Below are 26,891 nucleotides of genomic sequence, written 5' to 3'. Positions count from 1 at the left end.
GTGTGGCTCAGTTGGTAGCACATGGCACTTGCAACGCCACGGTTGTGGGGCGATTCCCATGGGCCTCCAGGCCAAGAGGGACCAGTACGAAAATGTATGCACTCACTAGTGTAAGTCCCTCTGGATAAGAGCGTCTGCTAAAATGTAATAACCACTATGTGACCTTTTCTGCACTGGACTGAATGAACATCTAATATACAGGCTCAAAGCCCTTTGGGTTTCAATCAATTAAAAGTGTGAAACTGAACACCAGTGCTTATGATTAAAGCTAGGACCCCGGTTGCTGCACTCAAAGCCTGCTAATGGCTTCCAGACTGAGCAGCCATAGACAATATGCTTCAGTCCCAAGGTCTGTGGAACAACATGAATGAGATTATTATCTAATGTTTTTCTTTCTCTGAGAAGTACTCATGGTGCTTCAACATGCATGTGCTGCACATTACCCCTGGCTGTGTGTACGGAGGGGGGGGGGTTGTGCTCGTGTCTACAGTATGTATGATTGTCATTTGATTGTGTGTATATCGTCTTATTGTCATTTAACGGCAAGTGTGTGTCTGTATGTATATCGTGTAATTGGTCACGTGTGTTTGCAGGGCAAGAAGGGTGAGCCAGGGGTCATGGTTGCAGCAGACAGGTCTATGATGTCTGAACTCACAGGGCTACAGGGGCCCAAAGGGATCAAGGTTAGTCTTACACGCACACTATTTCCTTGTTCAAAGTTTGATACTTGTGTCAGACGATCCACTTTGATCCATCTTCACTCTTTCGCAGGGCGATTGTGGTGTTCCTGGGCCAGCTGGAGTTATGGTAAGACTTTATTGGATTCTTAATCTGACACTACCCTTTGTAGTAACTTCCCCCCTACATCTTCTCTTGTCGTGTTGCAGCAGCTGCTTTCATTCAAAGTGTTTTGGAACCTTTTTTGTATATGCACGTACAGGCCTACCTCTAGGCCCCCTATCCAGACAATGCCTATCCAGACAATGCATTTTCGGGAATATTACGGACCTGCGATGTATCTTCATCAGGGTGTATCTTCATCAGGATGTATCTTCATCAGGGTGTATCTTCATCAGGGTGTATCTTCATCAGGGTGTATCTTCATCTGGGTGTATCTTCATCAGGATGTAACTTCATCAGGATGTATCTTCATCAGGGTGTATTTTCACCACGATGTATCTTCATCAGCATGTACAGTTGAAATCGGGATGAATCTTCATCAGGATGTATCTTCATCAGCATGTACAGTTGAAATCGGGATGTATCTTCATCAGGATGTATCTTCATCAGGATGTTTCCTCATCAGGATGTAACTTCATCAGGATGTATCTTCATCAGGGTGTATCTTCATCACGATGTATCTTCATCAGGATGTTTCCTCATCAGGATGTAACTTCATCACGATGTATCTTCATCACAATGTATTTTCATCAGGATGTATCTTCATCAGGGTGTATCTTCATCAGGATGTATCTTGATGTATCTTCATCAGGGTGTATCTTCATCAGGATGTATCTTCATCAGGGTGTATCTTCATCAGGATGTACCTTCATCAGGGTGTATCTTCATCAGGATGTATCTTCATCAGGATGTATCTTCATCAGGATGTACCTTCATCAGGGTGTATCTTCATCAGGATGTATCTTCATCAGGATGTGTCTTCATCAGGATGTATCTTCATCAGGGTGTAGCTTCATCAGGGTGTATCTTCATCAGGATGTATCTTCATCAGGGTGTATCTTCATCAGGGTGTATCTTCATCACGATGTATCTTTATCAGGATGTATCTTCATCAGGATGTATCTTCATCAGGGTGTATCTTCATCAGGGTGTATCTTCATCAGGGTGTATTTTCATCAGGGTGTATCTTCATCAGGATGTATCTTCATCAGGGTGTATCTTCATCAGGGTGTATCTTCATCAGGGTGTATCTTCATCAGCATGTACAGTTGAAATCGGAAGTTTACATACACCTTAGCCAAATACATTTAAACTCCTTTTTTCACAATTCCTGACATTTAATTATAGTAAAAATCCCTGTCTTAGGTCAGTTAAGATCACCACTTTATTTTAAGAATGTGAAATGTCAGAATAATAGTAGAGAGAATTATTTTTCTTTCATCACATTCCCAGTGGGCCAGAAGTTTACATACACTCAATTAGTATTTGGTAGCATTGGCTTTAAATTGTTTACCTTGGGTCAAACGTTTTGGGTAGCGTTCCACAAGCTTCCCACAAGAAGTTGGGTGAATTTTTGCCCATTCCTCCTGACAGAGATCGTGTAACTGAGTCAGGTTTGTAGGCCTCCTTGCTTGCACACGCTTTTTCATTTCTGCCCACAAGTATGCTTGGGGTCATTGTCCATTTGGAAGAACCATTTGCGACCAAGCTTTAACTTCTGACTGATGTCTTGAGATGTTGCTTCAATATTTCCTCCGTCATGATGCCATCTATTTTGTGAAGTGCACCAGTCCCTCCTGCAGCAAAGCACCCCCACAACATGATGCTGCCACCCCCATGCTTCACGGTTGGGATGGTGTTCTTCGGCTTGCAAGCCTCCCCCTTTTTCCTCCAAACATAATAATATGGTCATTATGGCCAAACAGTTCTATTTTTGTTTCATCAGCCCAGAGGACATTTCTCCAAAAAGTATGATCTTTGTCCCCATGTGCAGTTGCAAACCGTAGTTTGGCTTTTTTATGGCGGATTTGGAGCAGTGGCTTCGTCCTTGCTGAGCGACCTTTCAGGTTATGTCGATATAGGACTCGTTTTACTGTGGATTTAGATACTTTGTACCTGTTTCCTCCAGCATCTTCACAAGGTCCTTTGCTGTAGTTCTGGGATTGATTTGCACTTTTCGCACCAAAATACGTTCATCTCTAGGAGAAAGAACACGTCTCCTTCCTGAACAGTATGATGGCTGTGTGGTCCCATGGTGGTTATACTTGCGTACTATTGTTTGTACAGATGAATGTGGTACCTTCAGGCGTTTGGAAATTGCTCCCAAGGATGAACCCGACTTGTGGAGGTCTACAATTTTCTTTCTGAGGTCTTGGCTGATTTCTTTTGATTTTCCCATGATGTCAAGCAAAGAGGCACTGAGTTTGAAGGTAGGCCTTGAAATACATCCACAGGTACACCTCCAATTGACTCAAATGATGTCAATTAGCCTATCAGAAGCTTCTAAAGCCATGACATAATTTTCTGGAATTTTCCAAGCTGTTTGATGGCACAGTCAACTTAATGTTTGTAAACTTCTGACCCACTGGAATTGTGATACAGTGAATTATAAGTGAAATAATCTGTCTGTAAACAGTTGTTAGAAGCATTGCTTGTGTCATACACTAAGTAGATGTCCTAACCGACTTGCCAAAACTATAGTTTGTTAACAAGAAATGTGTGGAGTGGTTGAAAAACGAGTTTTAATGACTCCAATCTAAATGTATGTAAACTTCCGACTTCAACTGTATCTTCGTCAGCACGTGCACCTGCTGAGGGTTGAAATACAAAGGGAAACACTGCTGTTTTGTTTGTTTTTTACAGGGTCCAATTGGGCCGGAAGGACCCAAAGGAGAATATGGCTATCCTGGTCGTCCGGTAAGTACCACACATGATTTGAGACGTTCTTTTAACATTGTAGTCTACAAATGATAACAATGGCAGTCAGAATATGTTTTATTGACATATAGTGCCTAAACCCAAGAGCACTCTTTTGAGTTACACAAATGCAGAACACTACAGAGTGTGGTCATATTGCCATCATTCCATTAATGATGTGGTTTCCTCTTGCTACAGGGTCGTCCTGGAATAATGGGGCATAAAGGAGACAGAGGAGACGCTGTGGGTGTGTCGGTGAGTTGAACTCCCTCCCTCTTTAGATGGCTCACGTTCACAAAGGTTTGAGAACCACAGCACTAGGGCCAACTACTTCACTAGGGCCCCCTAGCCAGAGCCGAACACTACTGCAGACATCTGAAGGTGGCGCCCCCTAGCCAGAGCCGAACGCTACTGCAGACATCTGAAGGCGGTGCCCCCTAGCCAGAGCCGAACGGTACTGCAGACATCTGAAGGTGACGCCCCCTAGTCAGAGCCGAACGCTACTGCAGACATCTGAAGGTGGCGCCCCCTAGCCAGAGCCGAACGGTACTGCAGACATCTGAAGGTGGCGCCACCTAGTCAGAGCCGAACGCTACTGCAGACATCTGAAGGTGGCGCCCCCTAGCCAGAGCCGAACGCTACTGCAGACATCTGAAGGTGGCGCCCCCTAGCCAGAGCCGAACGGTACTGCAGACATCTGAAGGTGGCGCCCGCTAGCCAGAGAAGAACGCCACTGCTTTCAGTAAGACTGCTTTCCTCAACACGTGTCAGAGGTTCCTGGCCCTACCTCAGTGTTCCATGATGATTACTTCCCTGGCCCTACCTGTGTTCCATAATGATTACTTCCCTGGCCCTACCTCACTGTGCTATGACGATTACTTCCCTGGCCCTACCTCAGTGTTCCATGATGATTACTTCCCTGGCCCTACAGTACCTCAGTGTTCCATGATGATTACTTCCCTGGCCCTACATTACCTCAGTGTTCCATGATGATTACTTCCCTGGCCCTACAGTACCTCAGTGTTCCATGATGATTACTTCCCTGGCCCTACCTCAGTGTTCCATGATGATTACTTCCCTGGCCCTACCTCAGTGTTCCATGATGATTACTTCCCTGGTCCTACAGTACCTCAGTGTTCCATGATGATTACTTCCCTGGCCCTACCTCACTGTGATGATTACTTCCCTGGCCCTACCTCACTGTGATGATTACTTCCCTGGCCCTACCTCACTGTGATGATTACTTCCCTGGCCCTACCTCACTGTGATGATTACTTCCCTGGCCCTACCTCACTGTGATGATTACTTCCCTGGCCCTACCTCACTGTGATGATTACTTCCCTGGTCCTACCTCACTGTGATGATTACTTCCCTGGCCCTACCTCACTGTGATGATTACTTCCCTGGCCCTACCTCACTGTGATGATTACTTCCCTGGTCCTACCTCACTGTGATGATAACTTCCCTGGTCCTACCTCACTGTGATGATTACTTCCCTGGCCCTACCTCACTGTGATGATTACTTCCCTGGCCCTACCTCACTGTGATGATTACTTCCCTGGCCCTACCTCACTGTGATGATTACTTCCCTGGCCCTACCTCACTGTGATGATTACTTCCCTGGCCCTACCTCACTGTGATGATTACTGCCCTGGCCCTACCTCACTGTGATGATTACTTCTCTGGCCCTACCTCAGTGTGATGATTACTTCCCTGGCCCTACCTCAGTGTGATGATTACTTCCCTGGTCCTACCTCACTGTGATGATTACTTCCCTGGCCCTACCTCACTGTGATGATTACTTCCCTGGCCCTACCTCACTGTGATGATTACTTCCCTGGCCCTACCTCACTGTGATGATTACTTCCATGGTCCTACCTCACTGTGATGATTACTTCCCTCGCCCTACCTCACTGTGATGATTACTTCCCTGGCCCTACCTCACTGTGATGATTACTTCCCTGGCCCTACCTCACTGTGATGATTACTTCCCTGGCCCTACCTCACTGTGATGATTACTTCCCCGGCCCTACCTCACTGTGATGATTACTTCCCTGGCCCTACCTCACTGTGATGATTACTTCCCTGGCCCTACCTCAGTGTGATGATTACTTCTAGTGAAGCAACAATATTTTGGTAGTTTTTAGGTATGTCTGTGACCTCACTTTTTTATTGTTGGTCGAACTGGCTGAACAGATTTAACCAGACTTAGTGTACTTGTGGTCATATCTGAAGTCCACTCTTGCAGATCAAGGGTTGTTTCACTATGAAGGTTTGTGGATGAAGGATGTGAAATGGACTTCTGAACCAGAATGTTGCCCATTCAACTCTAATGGTGATTCTGAACCAGAATGTTGCCCATTCAACTCTAATGGTGATTCTGAACCAGAATGATGCCCATTCAACTCTAATGGTGATTCTGAACCAGAATGTTGCCCATTCAACTCTAATAGTGATTCTGAACCAGAATGTTGCCCATTCAACTCTAATGGTGATTCTGAACCAGAATGTTGCCCATTCAACTCTAATGGTGATTCTGAACCAGAATGTTGCCCATTCAACTCTAATGGTGATTCTGAACCAGAATGTTGCCCATTCAACTCTAATGGTGATTCTGAACCAGAATGTTGCCCATTCAACTCTAATGGTGATTCTGAACCAGAATGTTGCCCATTCAACTCTAATGGTGATTCTGAACCAGAATGTTGCCCATTCAACTCTAATGGTGATTCTGAACCAGAATGTTGCCCATTCAACTCTAATGGTGATTCTGATCCAGAATGTTGCCCGTTCAACTCTAATGGTGATTCTGAACCAGAATGTTGCCCATTCAACTCTAATGGTGATTCTGAACCAGAATGTTGCCCATTCAACTCTAATGGTGATTCTGAACCAGAATGTTGCCCATTCAACTCTAATGGTGATTCTGAACCAGAATGTTGCCCATTCAACTCTAATGGTGATTCTGAACCAGAATGTTGCCCGTTCAACTCTAATGGTGATTCTGAACCAGAATGTTGCCCATTCAACTCTAATGGTGATTCTGAACCAGAATGTTGCCCATTCAACTCTAATGGTGATTCTGAACCAGAATGTTGCCCATTCAACTCTAATGGTGATTCTGAACCAGAATGATGCCCATTCAACTCTAATGGTGATTCTGAACCAGAATGTTGCCCATTCAACTCTAATGGTGATTCTGAACCAGAATGTTGCCCGTTCAACTCTGATGGTGATTCTGAACCAGAATATTGCCCATTCAACTCTAATGGTGATTCTAATATTTTCCTCTTCCTCTGTCACTTTCTTCTTCTCCCTCTCTGTTCTCAGGGATCCCCTGGCCCCCCCGGACCCCCGGGACGTCCCGGAATGTTCAACTGCCCCAAAGGAGTAAGTTTGACCCCCCCCCCATTTTTTTTTATAAAGGTTCAAATCCAGGTCTTGTGACATGATTGTGTCTTGGGAGGCCAAATAAAATCACCTGCTGGCTAGAATGGGCCAGCGGCCCGCCAGTCGGGGACCCTTCCTATATCCATGTTTGTCCATGTCATTATCAGGTTCTGTAGCTGTTCTGCTCACTGTCCCCTTCTTTCCTTTTTTGAAGACAGTTTTTCCCATCCCTCCCAGACTGCACTGCAAAAAGGCCGTAAGTGACTGGCAGACAGCACAGAGCTGGGCAGGCTGATCTCAGGCCTGCCTGTCTGTCTGGGGTATTCTCTCTCACGCACATATACACACCTGCACACACACACTTTGTATTTCTCTCTCTCTCTCTCTCTCTCTCTCTCTCTCTCTCTCTCTCTCTCTCTCTCTCTCTCTCTTTATATATATACAGTGTTGTAACAATGTACAAATGGTTAAAGCACACAAGTTAAAATAAATAAGCATAAATATGGGTTGTATTTACAATGGTGTTTGTTCTTCACTGGTTGCCCTTTTCTTGTGGCAACAGGTCACAAATCTTGCTGCTGTGATGGCACACTGTGGAATTTCTCCCAGTAGATATGGGAGTTTATCAAAATTGGATTTGTTTTCAAATTCTTTGTGGATCTGTGTAATCTGTGGGAAATATGTCTCTCTAATATGGTCATACATTGGGCAGGAGGTTAGGAAGTGCAGCTCAGTTTCCACCTCATTTTGTGGGCAGTGAGCACATAGCCTGTCTTCTCTTGAGAGCCATGTCTGCCTACGGCGGCCTTTCTCAATAGCAAGGCTATGCTCACTGAGTCTGTACATAGTCAAAGCTTTCCTTAAGTTTGGGTCAGTCACAGTGGTCAGGTATTCTGCCACTGTGTACTCTCTGTTTAGGGCCAAATAGCATTCTAGTTTGCTCTGTTTTTTTGTTAATTCTTTCCAATGTGTCAAGTAATTATCTTTTTGTTTTCTCATGATTTGGTTGGGTCTAATTGTGCTGTTGTCCTGGGGCTCTGTGGGGTGTGTTTGTGTTTGTGAACAGAGCCCTAGGACCAGCTTGCTTAGGGGACTCTTCTCCAGGTTCATCTCTCTGTAGGTGATGGCTTTGTTATGGAAGGTTTGGGAATCGCTTCCTTTTAGGTGGTTGTAGAATTTAACGGCTCTTTTCTGGATTTTGATAATTAGTGGGTATCGGCCTAATTCTGCTCTGCATGCATTATTTGGTGTTCTACGTTGTACACGGAGGATATTTTTGCAGAATTCTGCATGCAGAGTCTCAATTTGGTGTTTGTCCCATTTTGTGAAATCTTGGTTGGTGAGCGGACCCCAGACCTCACAACCATAAAGGGCAATGGGCAATGGGTTCTATAACTATATAAGTATTTTTAGCCAGATCCTAATTGGTATGTTGAAATTTATGTTCCTTTTGATGGCATAGAATGCCCTTCTTGCCTTGTCTCTCAGATCGTTCACAGCTTTGTGGAAGTTACCTGTGGCGCTGATGTTTAGGCCGAGGTATGTATAGTTTTTTGTGTGCTCTAGGGCAACAGTGTCTAGATGGAATTTGTGGTCCTGGCGACTGGACCTTTTTTGGAACACCATTATTTTGGTCTTACTGAGATTTACTGTCAGGGCCCAGGTCTGACAGAATCTGTGCAGAAGATCTAGGTGCTGCTGTAGGCCCTCCTTGGTTGGTGACAGAAGCACCAGATCATCAGCAAACAGTAGACATTTGACTTCAGAGTCTAGTAGGGTGAGGCCGGGTGCTGCAGACTGTTCTAGTGCCCGCGCCAATTCGTTGATATACAGTGGGGAGAACAAGTATTTGATACACTGCCGATTTTGCAGGTTTTCCTACTTACAAAGCATGTAGAGGTCTGTAATTTTTATCATAGGTACACTTCAACTATGAGAGACGGAATCTAAAACAAAAATCCAGAAAATCACATTGTATGATTTTTAAGTAATTAATTTGCATTTTATTGCATGACATAAGTATTTGATACATCAGAAAAGCAGAACTTAATATTTGGTACAGAAACCTTTGTTTGCAATTACAGAGATCATACGTTTCCTGTAGTTCTTGACTAGGTTTGCACACACTGCGGCAGGGATTTTGGCCCACTCCTCCCTACAGATCTTCTCCAGATCCTTCAGGTTTCGGGGCTGTCGCTGGGCAATACGGACTTTCAGCTCCCTCCAAAGATTTTCTATTGGGTTCAGGTCTGGAGACTGGCTAGGCCACTCCAGGACCTTGAGATGCTTCTTACGGAGCCACTCCTTAGTTGCCATGGCTGTGTGCTTCGTGTCGTTGTCATGCTGGAAGACCCAGCCACGACCCATCTTCAATGCTCTTACTGAGGGAAGGAGGTTGTTGGCCAAGATCTCGCGATACATGGCCCCATCCATCCTCCCCTCAATACGGTGCAGTCGTCCTGTCCCCTTTGCAGAAAAGCATCCCCAAAGAATGATGTTTCCACCTCCATGCTTCACGGTTGGGATGGTTTTCTTGGGGTTGTACTCATACTTCTTCTTCCTCCAAACACGGCGAGTGGAGTTAGACCAAAAAGCTCTATTTTTGTCTCATCAGACCACATGACCTTCTCCCATTCCTCCTCTGGATCATCCAGATGGTCATTGGCAAACTTCAGACAGGCCTGGACATGCACTGGCTTAAGCAGGGGGACCTTGCGTGCGCTGCAGGATTTTAATCCATGACGGCGTAGTGTGTTACTAATGGTTTTCTTTGAGACTGTGGTCCCAGCTCTCTTCAGGTCATTGACCAGGTCCTGCCGTGTAGTTCTGGGCTGATCCCTCACCTTCCTCATGATCATTGATGCCCCACGAGGTGAAATCTTGCATGGAGCCCCAGACCGAGGGTGATTGACCGTCATCTTGAACTTCTTCCATTTTCTAATAATTGCGCCAACAGTTGTTTCCTTCTCACCAAGCTGCTTGCCTATTGTCCTGTAGCCCATCCCAGCCTTGTGCAGGTCTACAATTTTATCCCTGATGTCCTTACACAGCTCTCTGGTCTTGGCCATTGTGGAGAGGTTGGAATCTGTTTGATTGAGTGTGTGGACAGGTGTCTTTTATACAGGTAACGAGTTCAAACAGGTGCAGTTAATACAGGTAATGAGTGGAGAACAGGAGGGCTTCTTAAAGAAAAACTAACAGGTCTGTGAGAGCCGGAATTCTTACTGGTTGGTAGGTGATCAAATACTTTAGTCATGCAATAAAATGCAAATTAATTATTTAAAAATCATACAATGTGATTTTCTGGATTTTTGTTTTAGATTCCGTCTCTCACAGTTGAAGTGTACCTATGATAAAAATTACAGACCTCTACATGCTTTGTAAGTAGGAAAACCTGCAAAATCGGCAGTGTATCAAATACTTGTTCTCCCCACTGTATATGTTGAAGAGGGTGGGGCTTAAGCTGCATCCCTGTCTCACCCCACGACCCTGTGTGAAGAAATGTGTGTGTTTTTTGCCAATTTTAACCGCACACTTGTTGTTTGTGTACATGGATTTTATAATGTCGTATGTTTTACCCCCAACACCACTTTCCATCAATTTGTATAGCAGACCCTCATGCCAAATTGAGTCGAAGGCTTTTTTGAAGTCAACAAAGCATGAGAAGACTTTGCCTTTGTTTTGGTTTGTTTGGTTGTCAATTAGGGTGTGCAGGGTGAATACATGGTCTGTTGTACGGTAATTTGGTAAAAAGCCAATTTGACATTTGCTCAGTACATTGTTTTCATTGAGGAAATGTACGAGTCTGCTGTTAATGATAATGCAGAGTATTTTCCCAAGGTTACTGTTGACGCATATTCCACGGTAGTTATTGGGGTCAAATTTGTCTCCACTTTTGTGGATTGGGGTGATCAGTCCTTGGTTCCAAATATTGGGGAAGATGCCAGAGCTAAGGACGATGTTAAAGAGTTTTAGTATAGCCAATTGGAATTTGTTGTCTGTATATTTGATCATTTCATTAAGGATACCATCAACACCACAGGCCTTTTTGGGTTGGAGGGTTTTTATTTTGTCCTGTAACTCGTTCAAGGTAATTGGAGAATCCAGTGGGTTCTGGTAGTCTTTAATAGTTGATTCTAGGATTTGTATTTGATCATGTATATGTTTTTGCTCTTTATTCTTTGTTATAGAGCCAAAAAGATTGGAGAAGTGGTTTACCCATACATCTCCATTTTGGATAGATAATTCTTCGTGTTGTTGTTTGTTTAGTGTTTTCCAATTTTCCCAGAAGTGGTTAGAGTCTATGGATTCTTCAATTACATTGAGCTGATTTCTGACGTGCTGTTCCTTCTTTTTCCGTAGTGTATTTCTGTATTGTTTTAGTGATTCACCATAGTGAAGGCGTAGACTCAGGTTTTCCGGGTCTCTATGTTTTTGGTTGGACAGGTTTCTCAATTTATTTCTTAGATTTTTGCATTCTTCATCAAACCATTTGTCATTGTTGTTCATTTTCTTTGGTTTTCTATTTGAGATTTTTAGATTTGACAGGGAAGCTGAGAGGTCAAATATACTGTTAAGATTTTCTACTGCCAAGTTTACACCTTCACTATTGCAGTGGAACGTTTTACCCAGGAAGTTGTCTAAAAGGGATTGAATTTGCTGTTGTCTAATTGTGTTTTGGTAGGTTTCCAAACTGCATTCCTTCCATCTATAGCATTTCTTAATGTTACTCAGTTCCTTTGGCTTTGATGCCTCATGATTGAGTATTGCTCTGTTCAAGTAGACTGTGATTTTGCTGTGGTCTGATAGGGGTGTCAGTGGGCTGACTGTGAACGCTCTGAGAGACTCTGGGTTGAGGTCAGTGATAAAGTAGTCTACAGTGCTACTGCCAAGAGATGAGCTATAGGTGAACCTACCATAGGAGTCCCCTCGAAGCCTACCATTGACTATGTACATACCCAGCGTGCGACAGAGCTGCAGGAGTTGTGACCCGTTTTTGTTGGTTATGTTGTCATAGTTGTGCCTAGGGGGGCATATGGGGGAGGGAATGCTGTCACCTGCAGGCAGGTGTTTGTCCCCCTGTGTGCTGAGGGTGTCAGGTTCTTGTCCAGTTCTGGCATTTAGGTCGCCACAGACTAATACATGTCCCTGGGCCTGGAAATGATTGATTTCCTCCTTCAGGATGGAGAAGCTGTCTTCATTAAAGTATGGGGATTCTAGTGGGGGGATATAGGTAGCACACAGGAGGACATTTTTCTCTGTTAAGATAATTTCCTTTTGAATTTCTAGCCAAATGTAAAATGTTCCTGTTTTGATTAATTTAATGGAGTGAGTTAGGTCTGCTCTATACCAAATTAGCATTCCCCCTGAGTCCCTTCCCTGTTTCACACCTGGTAGTTTGGTGGATGGGACTACCAGCTCTCTGTAACCTAGAGGGCAACCAGTGGGTCCGTCTCCTCTGTACCAGGTTTCTTGCAGGATGACAATGTCTGCATTACCGATTTCTTTGGTGAAGTCCGGGTTCCTGCTCTTTAGGCCAAAGGCAGATGACCTCAGGCCTTGGATATTCCAGGATGATATAGTGAAGGCTTTTTGTTCCATAAAGTGTCCAATGTTGTTGGTCGTGGTTTGGCCTCAGGCCAGTAAGTGTGAGCAGAGCCTGCTGAGCATCTGGTACATGCCGTTGGCTTGGGCGAGTGTAAGAGTGGGGGTTGGGCCTGTTTGCCCGCTCACTACCTGGGCGTATGTGTGACTTCCATGTTGATGCCCTCTCTGCGGGGGTGGGGTGCATGGGGTGGGCAGGAGTGGCATAGGTCTGATCTGAGGGGGCCTAAATTGGGTGTGGGCATGGTTGATGTGGGGGGGTGTTGATTGGTTGGGGTGGGGGTGTGTCTGGGGGTGCTGTGGTCTGGATGTAGGTCCTCTTGGCGTGGGTCCTCTATGTGTAGGTCCAGGGTGGGGTGCTGAAGGTCTTGGAGGGTGTCTCGCTGGTCTGGGTGGGGTGTCTATTGATCTGTTGCTCCTGTGTGAAGTGTTGGGGCTGCGTTTGAGAGCGATGTCCTTTAGAGTCCGGGCAAAGGTGGGCACTGCTGCCTTGTAGAGGTGGACCTGGTCATAGAGGCTGTTCAAGTCCAGGGTGGAGTGGTGGGCCAGGAAAACATTTGGTTTTGAGGCACAGTCACGGGAGATGCTTGCATTTACCCGCTGTATTGTAGCAGGGTGGAAGTCTTTTCGTGGTAGCAGGGTGGAGATAACCACTTGTGCATTGGGGAAAGTAGAAGAAGCTTTTTCAATCACTCCCTTCAGTGCTGTGGCCACCCTTTCCTGCTGTGCTCTCAGGTCGTTTGTGCCTGTGTGTATTATTATGTGGCTAGGTGAGCCTAGTTTGTCCTCAGACAGAAGGTCTAGGGCGCACTGGGTGTTTGGACACCAGAGTTTAGATACACTGTGTTTGGGAAAAAGTTTTTTTTCTTCTATAAATTTCCCATTTGAGTCCATAAGGAGAAAAATCTGTGTCTTGTGTTTGTCCTCAGTGGGTGTGGGGGGGTTGTCAGGAGGGCTATCAGGGTGGCTGACAGGGGGGGTGCTCAGGGGGGGTGAGAGCTGCTGGGCTTGGGGTTTTTCTTTTGTCTGTTCTGCTGTGATGTTGACTCTATGGTCAGGGTCTGGTGTGGACTGTTCTGCTGTGGTGTCGAGACTTTTGTCGGGTGATGAGGTGGGCTGTTCTGCTGGCTTCTCTGTGGGGATGGCCACCTCCCTAGTGGGTTGTTCTCTGTCACATGCCATCCCCCTCAACCTCTCCTCCAGCAGTCTGATCCTCTCCTCCATCCCCCTCTCCCTCTCCTCCAGCAGTCTGATCCTCTCCTCTAGTGCTCTGTTCTGCTCCTGCTCCTGCTTCTGCTCTTTCTCCAGTTGAAGTTGTCTCTTAACTGTCCAGAGTCCAGATGTGTCTCTCTCCACCTCCAGCTCTCCTGGTCTGGTTAAGGGGGTGTTGTTGTGCTGGACTGTTGTCTGGGTCTGTGCTGACTGGAGTGTAATCACCTGCTGTTCCAGCTCAACCTGCCTTACCTCCAGCTGGGTGAATTTATCCTTCATTTCAATGAGGGAGAAGTGCTCTGTACTGGGAGGTTGACTGTCTGCTGAGGGTTGCTCGTCTGTGGGGTTATATGATGAAGAGTTTTGGTCTGACCCGCTTGGGGTGGGGGTATCTTTATCAAGGGAGAGCTTCTCCTGCTGGGCTAATTCTTTGATTAGGTGAAAGTCCAGCTGAAACTGTTTGGGGTTGCCCTGTACCAATACTGTTCCAGACTTATATAGATTTATGTTAGCTGACTCAGAGTCCTCGTTGTCAAGTATCCTGAGTTTCCACCCCTCGTTAACCCCCCCTCTCTTAACAGAGGGGTAGTGTGCTAATATAGCACTGTGCCATGCCAGGGGATGGTTTGTGTGGAAGATAAGGTTGCTGATGTTCCCATTTTTGTAATAGTCAGCAAAAAGTGTCTCTTGATTTTCCATAAGGAGCTTCATTTTGTGCTCTTTTCTTGCCTTGTCATTCTTTACACTCCCAGGGTACTGTATTTTAATTACCTCTGAACAGCAGGAGGGAGCTTCTAAGGCCTCTCCATTTGGTTGGGGTAGACTATTCGACTCTCCTGCCATTGTTGGGCTAATGGTCTTTGACACCTCTCACTTGACACGTCAGTGCTAGTTGAAGCTGTATCAAGCTTGGCAATTATGTTTCATTCAATGCTTATAAAGTAATGTCATGTATTTTTCTTCTTGGCTTTTGGCAATAGAATATAGTTTCAGACTAAACATTACTCACTCAGTTCCAGGTTGGGTGGTGTTTTCAGGTTACTGTTGTTTTCCAGAGAATTTGCTGTGTAATAATCCTTGGTAGTTGTGAATCTTTCAGGTGATTCCGTAATTCCGTCCAAAATCAGGTTGTAGGTTTTGAGTTTTGATTTGAATTTAGGGTTATGTTGTAGAGGGTAGCATCCTGTATGTGTTCCTGACAAAAAATCCAAGTTTAACTAACTCTAAATCTATATTTTTTAAAGAAAATGCTGAAAAATGCAGGAGCTCATCTGATCATGACCTCTCTCTCTCTCTGTCTCTCTCTCTCTCACTCTCTCTCTCTCACACTCTCTCTCTCTCTCTCTCTCTCTCTCTCTCTCTCTCTCTCTCTCTCACTCTCTCTCTCTCACACTCTCTCTCTCTCACACTCTCTCTCTCTCACTCTCTCACTCTCTCACTCTCTCTCTCTCTCTCTCTCTCACTCTCTCACTCTCTCTCTCTCTCTCTCTCTCTCTCTCTCTCTCTCTCTCTCTCTCTCTCTCACTCTCTCTCTCTCACACTCTCTCTCTCTCTCTCTCTCTCTCTCTCTCTCTCTCTCTCTCACACTCTCTCTCTCTCACTCTCTCACTCTCTCTCTCTCTCTCTCACTCTCTCTCTCACACACACAGTCACTCGTTCACTCTGTGATGTATTCCTCACTTCTTCATCATAAAAGGGAAATGTGCATGTTGCATCCATCGTCCCTAACCTACTCCAGGTGTGAATAGAGGATCTCTCCCAGCATGCTGCATGTCATATGGACACGGTGGTCATGTGGTGAGGGGGGTTGCTCTTCCATTGGTTGGTTGGTCTTCCATGGGGAAGACACTAACACAATTCACGATGGTCCCCAAGATTGAATATTAAACATTCATTCAAATTATATAATATTTTATTTTGACTTCCTGAGAGTAGATTTACTAGTGTCAAAAGCAATTCGTGTTAACAGTTTCTATATGAAGTCAGTTTAAGACATTGTAATTTCCAATAATTCCATTCAGATTGTATAACCATGTCATTGTTTTGTAAATACCAGGTTAATTGTGTTCTCAAATACAACATAACCTAAAGAATGTACTTACTATGTAAGGTATTTCAGAAGTGATATGAGACAAATGTGATTGGTGTTTCCTGTCTTTCATGGGGGCCATCTTGAAAAAAAACCACCTTTCTTCCACGGTGGTGGTGGTTACTGCATCGTTTCATCCTTCTAATCCTCCATTTTGTTACAGATAGATTTAAAGATACATCCTGATGTGACCTCTGAGTCTGTGGATGTATCATCACAATATATAATATCAGATATTATATACATATAATAGCCATCTTGTTTTAGTTTGTCTGAAATGCATGATGGGAAGTTTCCATACGGTCACTTGACTGTTCCTTTCATATGCCCTGTTCTTGTTTCTCTTCAGGAAAGTCCAATATTTCTCATGTCTTTTAAACATATTTGTTTCACTTTTGCAGATAAATGGTTCTGAGAATTCAACAAATGGTGAGTAAGAAGGACATGACATCACACGACCTGTTATTTGTTTGTTGACAAGGAAAGCATCAATGGTAACTTATGATATGTGCTATATTATTACACACACACAACACAAGTCTTCTGAGACCTGCTGCATCCAATACAACATATTAAATAGAAACACACACAGCATACGTTCCAACATTGTCTGTCATTACTCTGTTGTGTCGTCTTCTCTTTAATGCCCCTACAGCCTAATGCTCAACTGTTGTTCCTTATCTGACCTGTAGGGGGGCCGGACTGTCTTTCATCTGGGACCAAAGGGGTCAAGGGGGAGAGGGGCTTCCCTGGGATGCCTGCTCCACCACGTGAGTCACATTGGATGGATCACTGTTTACCTAACAGTATTATTTCAGTTCTACTTTTGATATAAACAATACATATATTCTAATGTGTCATAATGCCTGTGTCATTATTCATGTAGACATGTTATTATCTTTAATAATCAATGGATGTTTTTTCCACAGTCACAATGCTTCCCAAAGGAACTATGGTAAGTTGAGTTGTTTGTGTGCACGTGTGTGTGTGTGTGTGCTTACCTCTCATAGTTTGTGTGTCTGTCTGTCCACAGGGGAATAAAGGGGAGAAGGGCTTCACGGGGGAGAAGGGGGAGAAGGGGGAGGCCGGGTTACCGGGCCCACCTGGTATGCGTGGGACATCTGGAATGGTGGTGAGTCTCGTTTCCATGGAGACCACCCTCTCCCAAAGCCACGCCCACCCACCACAGCTTTGACCAATTACACTTACTGAGAAGAGCAGCATGCAGCGTAGACACATGAGAAAGTACATCATCGGTGTCATCTTAATTTGAGGGCGTTATTACGGTCTAGGACCTCTTTTGATGGTGTGCTAGATAGCTAAAGAATGAGTTTCAGTTGAGCTTAATTGCTGCACGAGATGATTTATGTCTGAAATTAGCCGTTTTTGGTTGTTTTTGTTGTGAGGATTTTGAATTTGGCCGCAGTGGCAAAATGCTGGATTTACATTAAAGGGAATACAATTATTTTCAAATTCTTTCAAATTCAGATGCTGCATGCAACAAAAGAGGATTTTGTTCTACTGGCTGCATTTAAATAACCTCACAGAGTCACGGGGTTTAAATAACCTCACAGAGTCACGGGGTTTAAATAACCTCACAGAGTCACGGGGTTTAAATAACCTCACAGAGTCACGGGGTTTAAATAACCTCACAGAGTCACGGGGTTTAAATAACCTCACAGAGTCACGGGGTTTAAATAACCTCACAGAGTCACGGGGTTTAAATAACCTCACAGAGTCACGGGGTTTAAATAACCTCACAGAGTCACGGGGTTTAAATAACCTCACAGAGTCACGGGGTTTAAATAACCTCACAGAGTCACGGGGTTTAAATAACCTCACAGAGTCACGGGGTTTAAACAACCTCACAGAGTCACGGGATTCAATAAGTCATCATGTTCTATGAATATTCATTCAAGGTAAAATGACAAGAGATGAATATCTGTTAAAGCACTGGGTCTGTTTCAGGGCCCTCAAGGAGAAACTGTTATGGGGCCCCCTGGCCATCCAGGCGTTCCCGGGTCTCCAGGTACTCCGGGGTATGGGAGACCTGGCCCTCAAGGCCCCCAAGGGCCTCCCGGACACCCCGGAGCACCCTCTCCAGGTAAGATGTGTGGCCACCCTTCGTGAAATTTGCTGTATAGTGAAATATGCTGACTAGCTTCGCATAATAAAATGTTACCGTTGTTTATCTCCCATTTTAGTAATTCCAGCTGTGACCATCCCTGGACCTCAAGGCCCGGCTGGACCTCCTGGGGCCTCTGCCATGGTGAGTCAGTCTGTCCCCTCCGTTATTCCATCACTTATCCGTCCCCATCACATCATAATGTCATCCCGTCATGCCATCAAATGTCAATCCTGTAACATCATGTCATCCTTGTTACGTAATCACACGTCCATCATCAAATAACCCCAGACACACTACAGATAAAATGTCCGTCCTCCTCAATTGCCCTGACCAGTGTCTAGAGATAGAATAACTGTAACCTCTCCTCAATCACTCTGGTCAGTGTCTCCCCAACAATTACAATGTTATAAACAGTCAGATATTTCCTTCCAGTCTCAAAAGGTGCTTCTCTCCTGTGTTTTTCCTTTAGATGGAGACGTTTCCTTCCAGTGAGGTCATGATGCAAAGGACGATGAACAGCAGAGAGGGGACCCTGAGCTTCATCACCACGGGGACAGGCAAACTCTACATCCGGGTACAAGAGGGATGGAAGGAGGTCCTGGTACAGTAGCATCTCTGGTTCATGTCCTCCATGTGTCTCTGGTCCCTGTCCTCCATGTGTCTCTGGTCCCTCTCCTCCATGTGTCTCTGGTCCCTGTCCTCCATGTGTCTCTGGTCCCTGTCCTCCATGTGTCTCTGGTCCCTCTCCTCCATCTGTCTCTGGTCCCTGTCCTCCGTGTGTCTCTGGTCCCTGTCCTCCATGTGTCTCTGGTTCCTCTCCTCCATGTGTCTCTGGTCCCTCTCCTCCATGTGTCTCTGGTCCCTCTCCTCCATGTGTTTCTGGTCCCTGTCCTCCATGTGTCTCTGGTCCCTCTCCTCCATGTGTCTCTGGTCCCTGTCCTCCATCTGTCTCTGGTCCCTGTCCTCCATGTGTCTCTGGTCCCTCTCCTCCATGTGTCTCTGGTCCCTGTCCTCCATGTGTCTCTGGTCCCTGTCCTCCATGTGTCTCTGGTCCGTGTCTTCCATGTGTCTCTGGTCCCTGTCCTCCATGTGTCTCTGGTCCCTCTCCTCCATGTGTCTCTGGTCCCTCTCCTCCATGTGTCTCTGGTCCCTCTCCTCCATGTGTCTCTGGTCCCTGTCCTCCATGTGTCTCTGGTCCCTGTCCTCCATGTGTTTCTGGTCCCTGTCCTCCATGTGTTTCTGGTCCCTGTCCTCCATGTGTCTCTGGTCCCTCTCCTCCATGTCTCTCTGATCCCTGTCCTCCATGTGTCTCTGGTCCCTGTCCTCCATGTGTCTCTGGTCCCTGTCCTCCATGTGTCTCTGGTCCCTGTCCTCCATGTGTTTCTGGTCCCTGTCCTCCATGTGTTTCTGGTCCCTGTCCTCCATGTGTCTCTGGTCCCTCTCCTCCATGTCTCTCTGGTCCCTGTCCTCCATGTGTCTCTGGTCCCTGTCCTCCATGTGTCTCTGGTCCCTGTCCTCCATGTGTCTCTGGTCCCTGTCCTCCATGTGTCGCTGGTCTGTGTCCTCCATGTGTCTCTGGTCCCTGTCCTCCATGTCTCTCTGGTCCCTGTCCTCCATGTGTCTCTGGTCACTGTCCTCCATCTGTCTCTGGACCCTGTCCTCCATGTGTCTCTGGTCCCAGTCCTTCATGTGTCTCTGGTCCCTCTCCTCCATGTGTCTCTGGTCCCTCTCCTCCATGTGTCTCTGGTCCCTCTCCTCCATGTGTCTCTGGTCCCTCTCCTCCATATGTCTCTGGTCCCTGTCCTCCATGTGTCTCTGGTCCCTGTCCTCCATGTGTCTCTGGTCCCTGTCCTCCATGTGTTTCTGGTCCCTGTCCTCCATGTGTCTCTGGTCCCTGTCCTCCATGTGTCTCTGGTCCCTGTCCTCCATGTGTCTCTGGTCCCTCTCCTCCATCTGTCTCTGGTCCCTGTCCTCCATGTGTCTCTGGTCCCTGTCCTCCATGTGTCTCTGGTCCCTGTCCTCCATGTGTCGCTGGTCTGTGTCCTCCATGTGTCTCTGGTCTGTGTCCTCCATGTGTCTCTGGTCCCTGTCCTCCATGTCTCTCTGGTCCCTCTCCTCCATGTCTCTCTGGTCCCTCTCCACCATGTGTCTCTGGTCCGTGTCTTCCATGTGTCTCTGGTCCGTGTCCTCCATGTGTCTCTGGTCCCTGTCCTCCATGTGTCTCTGGTCTGTGTCCTCCATGTGTCTCTGGTCCCTGTCCTCCATGTGTCTCTGGTCCCTGTCCTCCATGTCTCTCTGGTCCCTGTCCTCCATGTGTCTCTGGTCCCTGTCCTCCATGTCTCTCTGGTCCCTGTCCTCCATGTGTCTCTGGTCCCTGTCCTCCATGTGTCTCTGGTCCGTGTCCTCCATGTGTCTCTGGTCCCTCTCCTCCATGTGTCTCTGGTCCCTGTCCTCCATGTGTCTCTGGTCCGTGTCCTCCATGTGTCTCTGGTCCCTCTCCTCCATGTGTCTCTGGTCCGTGTCCTCCATGTGTCTCTGGTCCCTGTCCTCCATGTGTCTCTGGTCCCTCTCCTCCATGTGTCTCTGGTCCGTGTCCTCCATGTGTCTCTGGTCCGTGTCCTCCATGTGTCTCTGGTCTGTGTCCTCCATGTGTCTCTGGTCCCTGTCCTCCATGTGTCTCTGGTCCGTGTCCTCCATGTCTCTCTGGTCCCTGTCCTCCATGTCTCTCTGGTCCCTGTCCTCCATGTGTCTCTGGTCCCTGTCCTCTATGTGTCTCTGGTCCCTGTCCTCCATGTCTCTCTGGTCCCTGTCCTCCATGTCTCTCTGGTCCCTGTCCTCCATGTGTCTCTGGTCCCTGTCCTCCATGTGTCTCTGGTCCCTGTCCTCCATGTGTCTCTGGTCCCTGTCCTCCATGTGTCTCTGGTCCCTGTCCTCCATGTCTCTCTGGTCCCTGTCCTCCATGTGTCTCTGGTCCCTGTCCTCCATGTGTCTCTGGTCTGTGTCCTCCATGTGTCTCTGGTCCGTGTCCTCCATGTGTCTCTGGTCCCTGTCCTCCATGTGTCTCTGGTCCCTGTCCTCCATGTGTCTCTGGTCCCTGTCCTCCATGTGTCTCTGGTCCCTGTCCTCCATGTCTCTCTGGTCCCTGTCCTCCATGTCTCTCTGGTCCCTGTCCTCCATGTGTCTCTGGTCCCTGTCCTCTATGTGTCTCTGGTCCCTGTCCTCCATGTCTCTCTGGTCCCTGTCCTCCATGTGTCTCTGGTCCCTGTCCTCCATGTCTCTCTGGTCCCTGTCCTCCATGTGTCTCTGGTCCCTGTCCTCCATGTGTCTCCGGTCCCTGTCCTCCATGTCTCTCTGGTCCCTGTCCTCCATGTGTCGCTGGTCTGTGTCCTCCATGTGTCTCTGGTCTGTGTCCTCCATGTGTCTCTGGTCCCTGTCCTCCATGTCTCTCTGGTCCCTCTCCTCCATGTCTCTCTGGTCCCTCTCCTCCATGTCTCTCTGGTCCCTCTCCTCCATGTGTCTCTGGTCCGTGTCCTCCATGTGTCTCTGGTCCCTGTCCTCCATGTGTCTCTGGTCTGTGTCCTCCATGTGTCTCTGGTCCCTGTCCTCCATGTGTCTCTGGTCCCTGTCCTCCATGTCTCTCTGGTCCCTGTCCTCCATGTGTCTCTGGTCCCTGTCCTCCATGTCTCTCTGGTCCCCGTCCTCCATGTGTCTCTGGTCCCTGTCCTCCATGTGTCTCTGGTCCGTGTCCTCCATGTGTCTCTGGTCCCTCTCCTCCATGTGTCTCTGGTCCCTGTCCTCCATGTGTCTCTGGTCCGTGTCCTCCATGTGTCTCTGGTCCCTCTCCTCCATGTGTCTCTGGTCCGTGTCCTCCATGTGTCTCTGGTCCCTGTCCTCCATGTGTCTCTGGTCCCTGTCCTCCATGTGTCTCTGGTCCCTGTCCTCCATGTGTCTCTGGTCCCTCTCCTCCATGTGTCTCTGGTCCGTGTCCTCCATGTGTCTCTGGTCCGTGTCCTCCATGTGTCTCTGGTCTGTGTCCTCCATGTGTCTCTGGTCCCTGTCCTCCATGTGTCTCTGGTCCCTGTCCTCCATGTGTCGCTGGTCTGTGTCCTCCATGTGTCTCTGGTCCGTGTCCTCCATGTGTCTCTGGTCTGTGTCCTCCATGTCTCTCTGGTCCCTGTCCTCCATGTGTCTCTGGTCCGTGTCCTCCATGTGTCTCTGGTCCCTCTCCTCCATGTGTCTCTGGTCCCTGTCCTCCATCTGTCTCTGGTCCGTGTCCTCCATGTGTCTCTGGTCCCTGTCCTCCATGTGTCTCTGGTCCCTCTCCTCCATGTGTCTCTGGTCCCTGTCCTCCATGTGTCTCTGGTCCGTGTCCTCCATGTGTCTCTGGTCCCTGTCCTCCATGTGTCTCTGGTCCCTGTCCTCCATGTGTCTCTGGTCCCTGTCCTCCATGTCTCTCTGGTCCCTGTCCTCCATGTCTCTCTGGTCCCTGTCCTCCATGTGTCTCTGGTCCCTGTCCTCTATGTGTCTCTGGTCCCTGTCCTCCATGTCTCTCTGGTCCCTGTCCTCCATGTGTCTCTGGTCCCTGTCCTCCATGTGTCTCTGGTCCGTGTCCTCCATGTCTCTCTGGTCCCTGTCCTCCATGTCTCTCTGGTCCCTGTCCTCCATGTGTCTCTGGTCCCTGTCCTCCATGTGTCTCTGGTCCCTGTCCTCCATGTGTCTCTGGTCCCTGTCCTCCATGTGTCTCTGGTCCCTGTCCTCCATGTGTCTCTGGTCCCTGTCCTCCATGTGTCTCTGGTCCCTGTCCTCCATGTCTCTCTGGTCCCTGTCCTCCATGTGTCTCTGGTCCCTGTCCTCCATGTGTCTCTGGTCTGTGTCCTCCATGTGTCTCTGGTCCGTGTCCTCCATGTGTCTCTGGTCCCTGTCCTCCATGTGTCTCTGGTCCCTGTCCTCCATGTGTCTCTGGTCCCTGTCCTCCATGTGTCTCTGGTCCCTGTCCTCCATGTCTCTCTGGTCCCTGTCCTCCATGTCTCTCTGGTCCCTGTCCTCCATGTGTCTCTGGTCCCTGTCCTCTATGTGTCTCTGGTCCCTGTCCTCCATGTCTCTCTGGTCCCTGTCCTCCATGTGTTTCTGGTCCCTGTCCTCCATGTGTCTCTGGTCCCTGTCCTCCATGTCTCTCTGGTCCCTGTCCTCCATGTGTCTCTGGTCCCTGTCCTCCATGTGTCTCCGGTCCCTGTCCTCCATGTCTCTCTGGTCCCTGTCCTCCATGTGTCTCTGGTCCCTGTCCTCCATGTGTCTCTGGTCTGTGTCCTCCATGTGTCTCTGGTCCCTGTCCTCCATGTGTCTCTGGTCCCTGTCCTCCATGTGTCGCTGGTCTGTGTCCTCCATGTGTCTCTGGTCCGTGTCCTCCATGTGTCTCTGGTCTGTGTCCTCCATGTCTCTCTGGTCCCTGTCCTCCATGTGTCTCTGGTCCGTGTCCTCCATGTGTCTCTGGTCCCTCTCCTCCATGTGTCTCTGGTCCCTGTCCTCCATGTGTCTCTGGTCCGTGTCCTCCATGTGTCTCTGGTCCCTGTCCTCCATGTGTCTCTGGTCCCTCTCCTCCATGTGTCTCTGGTCCCTGTCCTCCATGTGTCTCTGGTCCGTGTCCTCCATGTGTCTCTGGTCCCTGTCCTCCATGTGTCTCTGGTCCCTGTCCTCCATGTGTCTCTGGTCCCTGTCCTCCATGTCTCTCTGGTCCCTGTCCTCCATGTCTCTCTGGTCCCTGTCCTCCATGTGTCTCTGGTCCCTGTCCTCTATGTGTCTCTGGTCCCTGTCCTCCATGTCTCTCTGGTCCCTGTCCTCCATGTGTCTCTGGTCCCTGTCCTCCATGTGTCTCTGGTCCCTGTCCTCCATGTGTCTCTGGTCCCTGTCCTCCATGTCTCTCTGGTCCCTGTCCTCCATGTCTCTCTGGTCCCTGTCCTCCATGTGTCTCTGGTCCCTGTCCTCTATGTGTCTCTGGTCCCTGTCCTCCATGTCTCTCTGGTCCGTGTCTTCCATGTGTCTCTGGTCCGTGTCCTCCATGTGTCTCTGGTTCCTGTCCTCCATGTGTCTCTGGTCCGTGTCCTCCATGTGTCTCTGGTCCGTGTCCTCCATGTGTCTCTGGTCCCTCTCCTCCATGTGTCTCTGGTCCGTGTCCTCCATGTGCCTCTGGTCCGTGTCCTCCATGTGTCAATAGTGTCTCTGTGAGCCGTGAATATATCTGATATGTTTGGTGTTTTCCTGTGTCTCTGTCTCCACAGCTTGGTAACTTGATCTACCGCCCAGTCAATATCCCTCTTCCTGACAAGGTAAGGACAGTAGAGTTGAGATGAGGATGGGACATGTTCAACTGCATTCATTTTCTGCTCATGTCTCCCACTGTCATCAATGGATTGTTTACGTGAAAGTGAATTGTAGACCTCCATATAAGGGATGCTTATAGCAGAATATGATGTGTGATTGCTGCTTTTTATGTTTGTAATCCAGTTAGTAATACACGTTTTCCCCCTTAGGCTCAGCCAGGCACCGCCAGAAGATATGGTGTAAGTTTGTTGACAAAAAAGACAAGATTGGCTAAGCGTTTGCACCTGTGCAAAGTTAGCTGTTGTTATTTCATAGAGGAACGATAATTTTTTTTAAAACAGTCTTTATTTACACTTCTGTATTCTTACTCACATCTTTTAACTTTTGTTTCACCCGGTTGTTTTATGAAACTTTGCACTGGAGCAAAGAAACAGTCAATCAAAATACATTATTTAAACTTTCTGCTTTCTAGTTAGTAGTTAGAAAACTTCTAGATACAAAAAGGAGAAAAACAGAGCGGAAAAAGTTGAACCTTTGTTATTGTTCGTGAAAACAAGTCATTGGTTTGGCTCAAGTCTGGCCACAAAATGAACTGGAGTCAAAATGTGATTTAGCAGTGGTTTGAGTATTCTACTTTTAGATTAAATTACTATCTGTGTGCTGTCGTTGAAGGACAGCCCAGGTTCGAGTTTTAGAGACTTAGATTCCCATTTCACAGTAGCAGACAGTCCATTCTGTACCAAGACCAACACCTTGGAGAGATGAGAATGATACTGTTGATGATTTAACATGTTTTACTGCAGTGTGTGTTTGTGAACGTGCACATGATTTTAAAAAAAACATTTTAGTCATTTGGCAGACGTTGTTATTCAGAGCAATTAGGGAGAAGTGCCTTGCTCAAGGGCACGTCAGGAGGTTTTTCACCTAGTCTGCTCAGGAATTCGAACCAGCGACCGTTCGGTTACTGGCCCAACGCTCTTAAAGGGCGCTGCATGGTCAATCCGATGTCTACATTGGCCGTGCAGGACATTCATACTTCTTGTGCTTCGTGGAGCAGAGCAGAGCTGTTGTGAAGGAAGTTGTCAAGGAAGTGAGTTCGTGTTAATACAGGACCTCCCGCTGTCACCTACCGTCAACCAATCATGTCAATGCGGAGCCCTCAGCATTGTTACAACATTTGAGAGGCGCACGGCGATGCGGTCTCAATTTGGCCCCTGCATGCCTCCAAAGGCCCCTCAATTTGGCCCCTGCATGCCTCCAAAGGCCCCTCAATTGCGTCACACCATCCATACGACGCCTCCGACCACATTTTCAGATCAAGCATAAAAATTTAATTTAATCGCTAGGCTACCTGCCGCCACATGTCAGTCATGACGTTTTGTTTGGTTACCTTGACCACCTGGAGTAGTGGAAGGATCACTCTGAATGAGGTGACGGTTTAGAATACACACCAAATGGAGGATCTCTAATCCTCGGTCTCTTCCTCAGCTCAACCTGGTGGCCCTGAACCAACCCTACACAGGGAACTTTGGTGGCGACGACATGACAGACAAGCGGTGCTATGAACAGGCCATGGCCATGGGTCTGCCTGCCAGCTACCGAGGCTTCGTATCCTCAAACATCCAGACGATTAATAAAGACCTGGTCTCCCAGAGGTTCAGACAGAGCTACCCCATAACCAACCTCAGGGTAAGCCAACCTCTCTCATCTAACGTCATCTAAGATCAGTGTATACCGCCGCGTTGAAACAAAATGAAGTGTCAGTCAACTCAACTCGTTCTGTATCCACAGGGGGACATTTTGTTCAGTAACTACAAGTCCATCTTCACTGGGGGTGGAGGCAAATTCCCATCTAACATCCCAATCTACTCCTTCGACGGACGGGACGTAATGGCAGACCCCTTCTGGTGTGTGTGTGTGTGTGTGTGTGTGTGTGTGTGTGTGTGTGTGTGTGTGTGTGTGTGTGTGTGTGTGTGTGTGTGTGTGTGTGTGTGTGTGTGTGTGTGTGTGGGGTCTGAGTGGTGAAGGCTAGGCTGACCTCATACTATATCTCTGTCTGAATAGTAAAGACTAGGTAAACATCTTATATCTCTGTCTGAATAGTAAAGACTAGGTAAACATCTTATATCTCTGTCTGAATAGTAAAGACTAGGTAAACATCTTATATCTCTGTCTGATTAGTAAAGACTAGGTAAACATCTTATATCTCTGTCTGATTAGTAAAGACTAGGTAAACATCTTATATCTCTGTCTGAATAGTAAAGACTAGGTAAACATCTTATATCTCTGTCTGATTAGTAAAGACTAGGTAAACATCTTATATCTCTGTCTGATTAGTAAAGACTAGGTAAACATCCTCATCCACCCCTCATCTTCCCGCCTGACCCAAAAGCTGCTTCACCAATTGACACGTGGGTTTGGAAGATCGTGGGCATGAGGGATGGAGGGAACACACATGGCTGTTTCCACAAAGTGCAGGATAGCACAACCCGCAATCCTGAGGGTTGTACCGCTGTGTGTTTCGGCCCGGGCGCATGCGAGCCAGCTGTGTCC

The 26,891-nt window shown here is 47.5% G+C and overlaps 1 protein-coding gene across 1 annotated transcript in view; it reads left to right on the top strand.

Annotated features, from left to right (window-relative positions):
* The window catches only part of LOC139583299 (collagen alpha-1(XV) chain-like), a 111,530-nt gene that overhangs the window by 82,369 nt on the left and 2,270 nt on the right, over positions 1-26,891 (top strand). The window contains exons 24-40 of the mRNA XM_071414208.1: positions 594-683; positions 772-807; positions 3,544-3,597; positions 3,796-3,852; positions 6,928-6,987; positions 7,202-7,243; positions 16,294-16,321; positions 16,585-16,662; positions 16,822-16,847; positions 16,926-17,024; positions 17,861-17,996; positions 18,097-18,161; positions 18,490-18,621; positions 24,296-24,343; positions 24,548-24,577; positions 25,827-26,027; positions 26,130-26,245. Of these exons, the coding sequence (XP_071270309.1) occupies positions 594-683; positions 772-807; positions 3,544-3,597; positions 3,796-3,852; positions 6,928-6,987; positions 7,202-7,243; positions 16,294-16,321; positions 16,585-16,662; positions 16,822-16,847; positions 16,926-17,024; positions 17,861-17,996; positions 18,097-18,161; positions 18,490-18,621; positions 24,296-24,343; positions 24,548-24,577; positions 25,827-26,027; positions 26,130-26,245 (1,298 nt within the window). The remainder of the gene's footprint in view (positions 1-593; positions 684-771; positions 808-3,543; positions 3,598-3,795; positions 3,853-6,927; positions 6,988-7,201; positions 7,244-16,293; positions 16,322-16,584; positions 16,663-16,821; positions 16,848-16,925; positions 17,025-17,860; positions 17,997-18,096; positions 18,162-18,489; positions 18,622-24,295; positions 24,344-24,547; positions 24,578-25,826; positions 26,028-26,129; positions 26,246-26,891) is intronic.

This window comes from Salvelinus alpinus, chromosome 8 (genome assembly GCF_045679555.1).
Source record: "Salvelinus alpinus chromosome 8, SLU_Salpinus.1, whole genome shotgun sequence".
Lineage (NCBI taxonomy): Eukaryota > Metazoa > Chordata > Actinopteri > Salmoniformes > Salmonidae > Salvelinus > Salvelinus alpinus.
The sequence above is the reverse complement of the archived record's forward strand: the minus strand, read 5'-3'. Positions and strand labels throughout refer to the sequence as shown.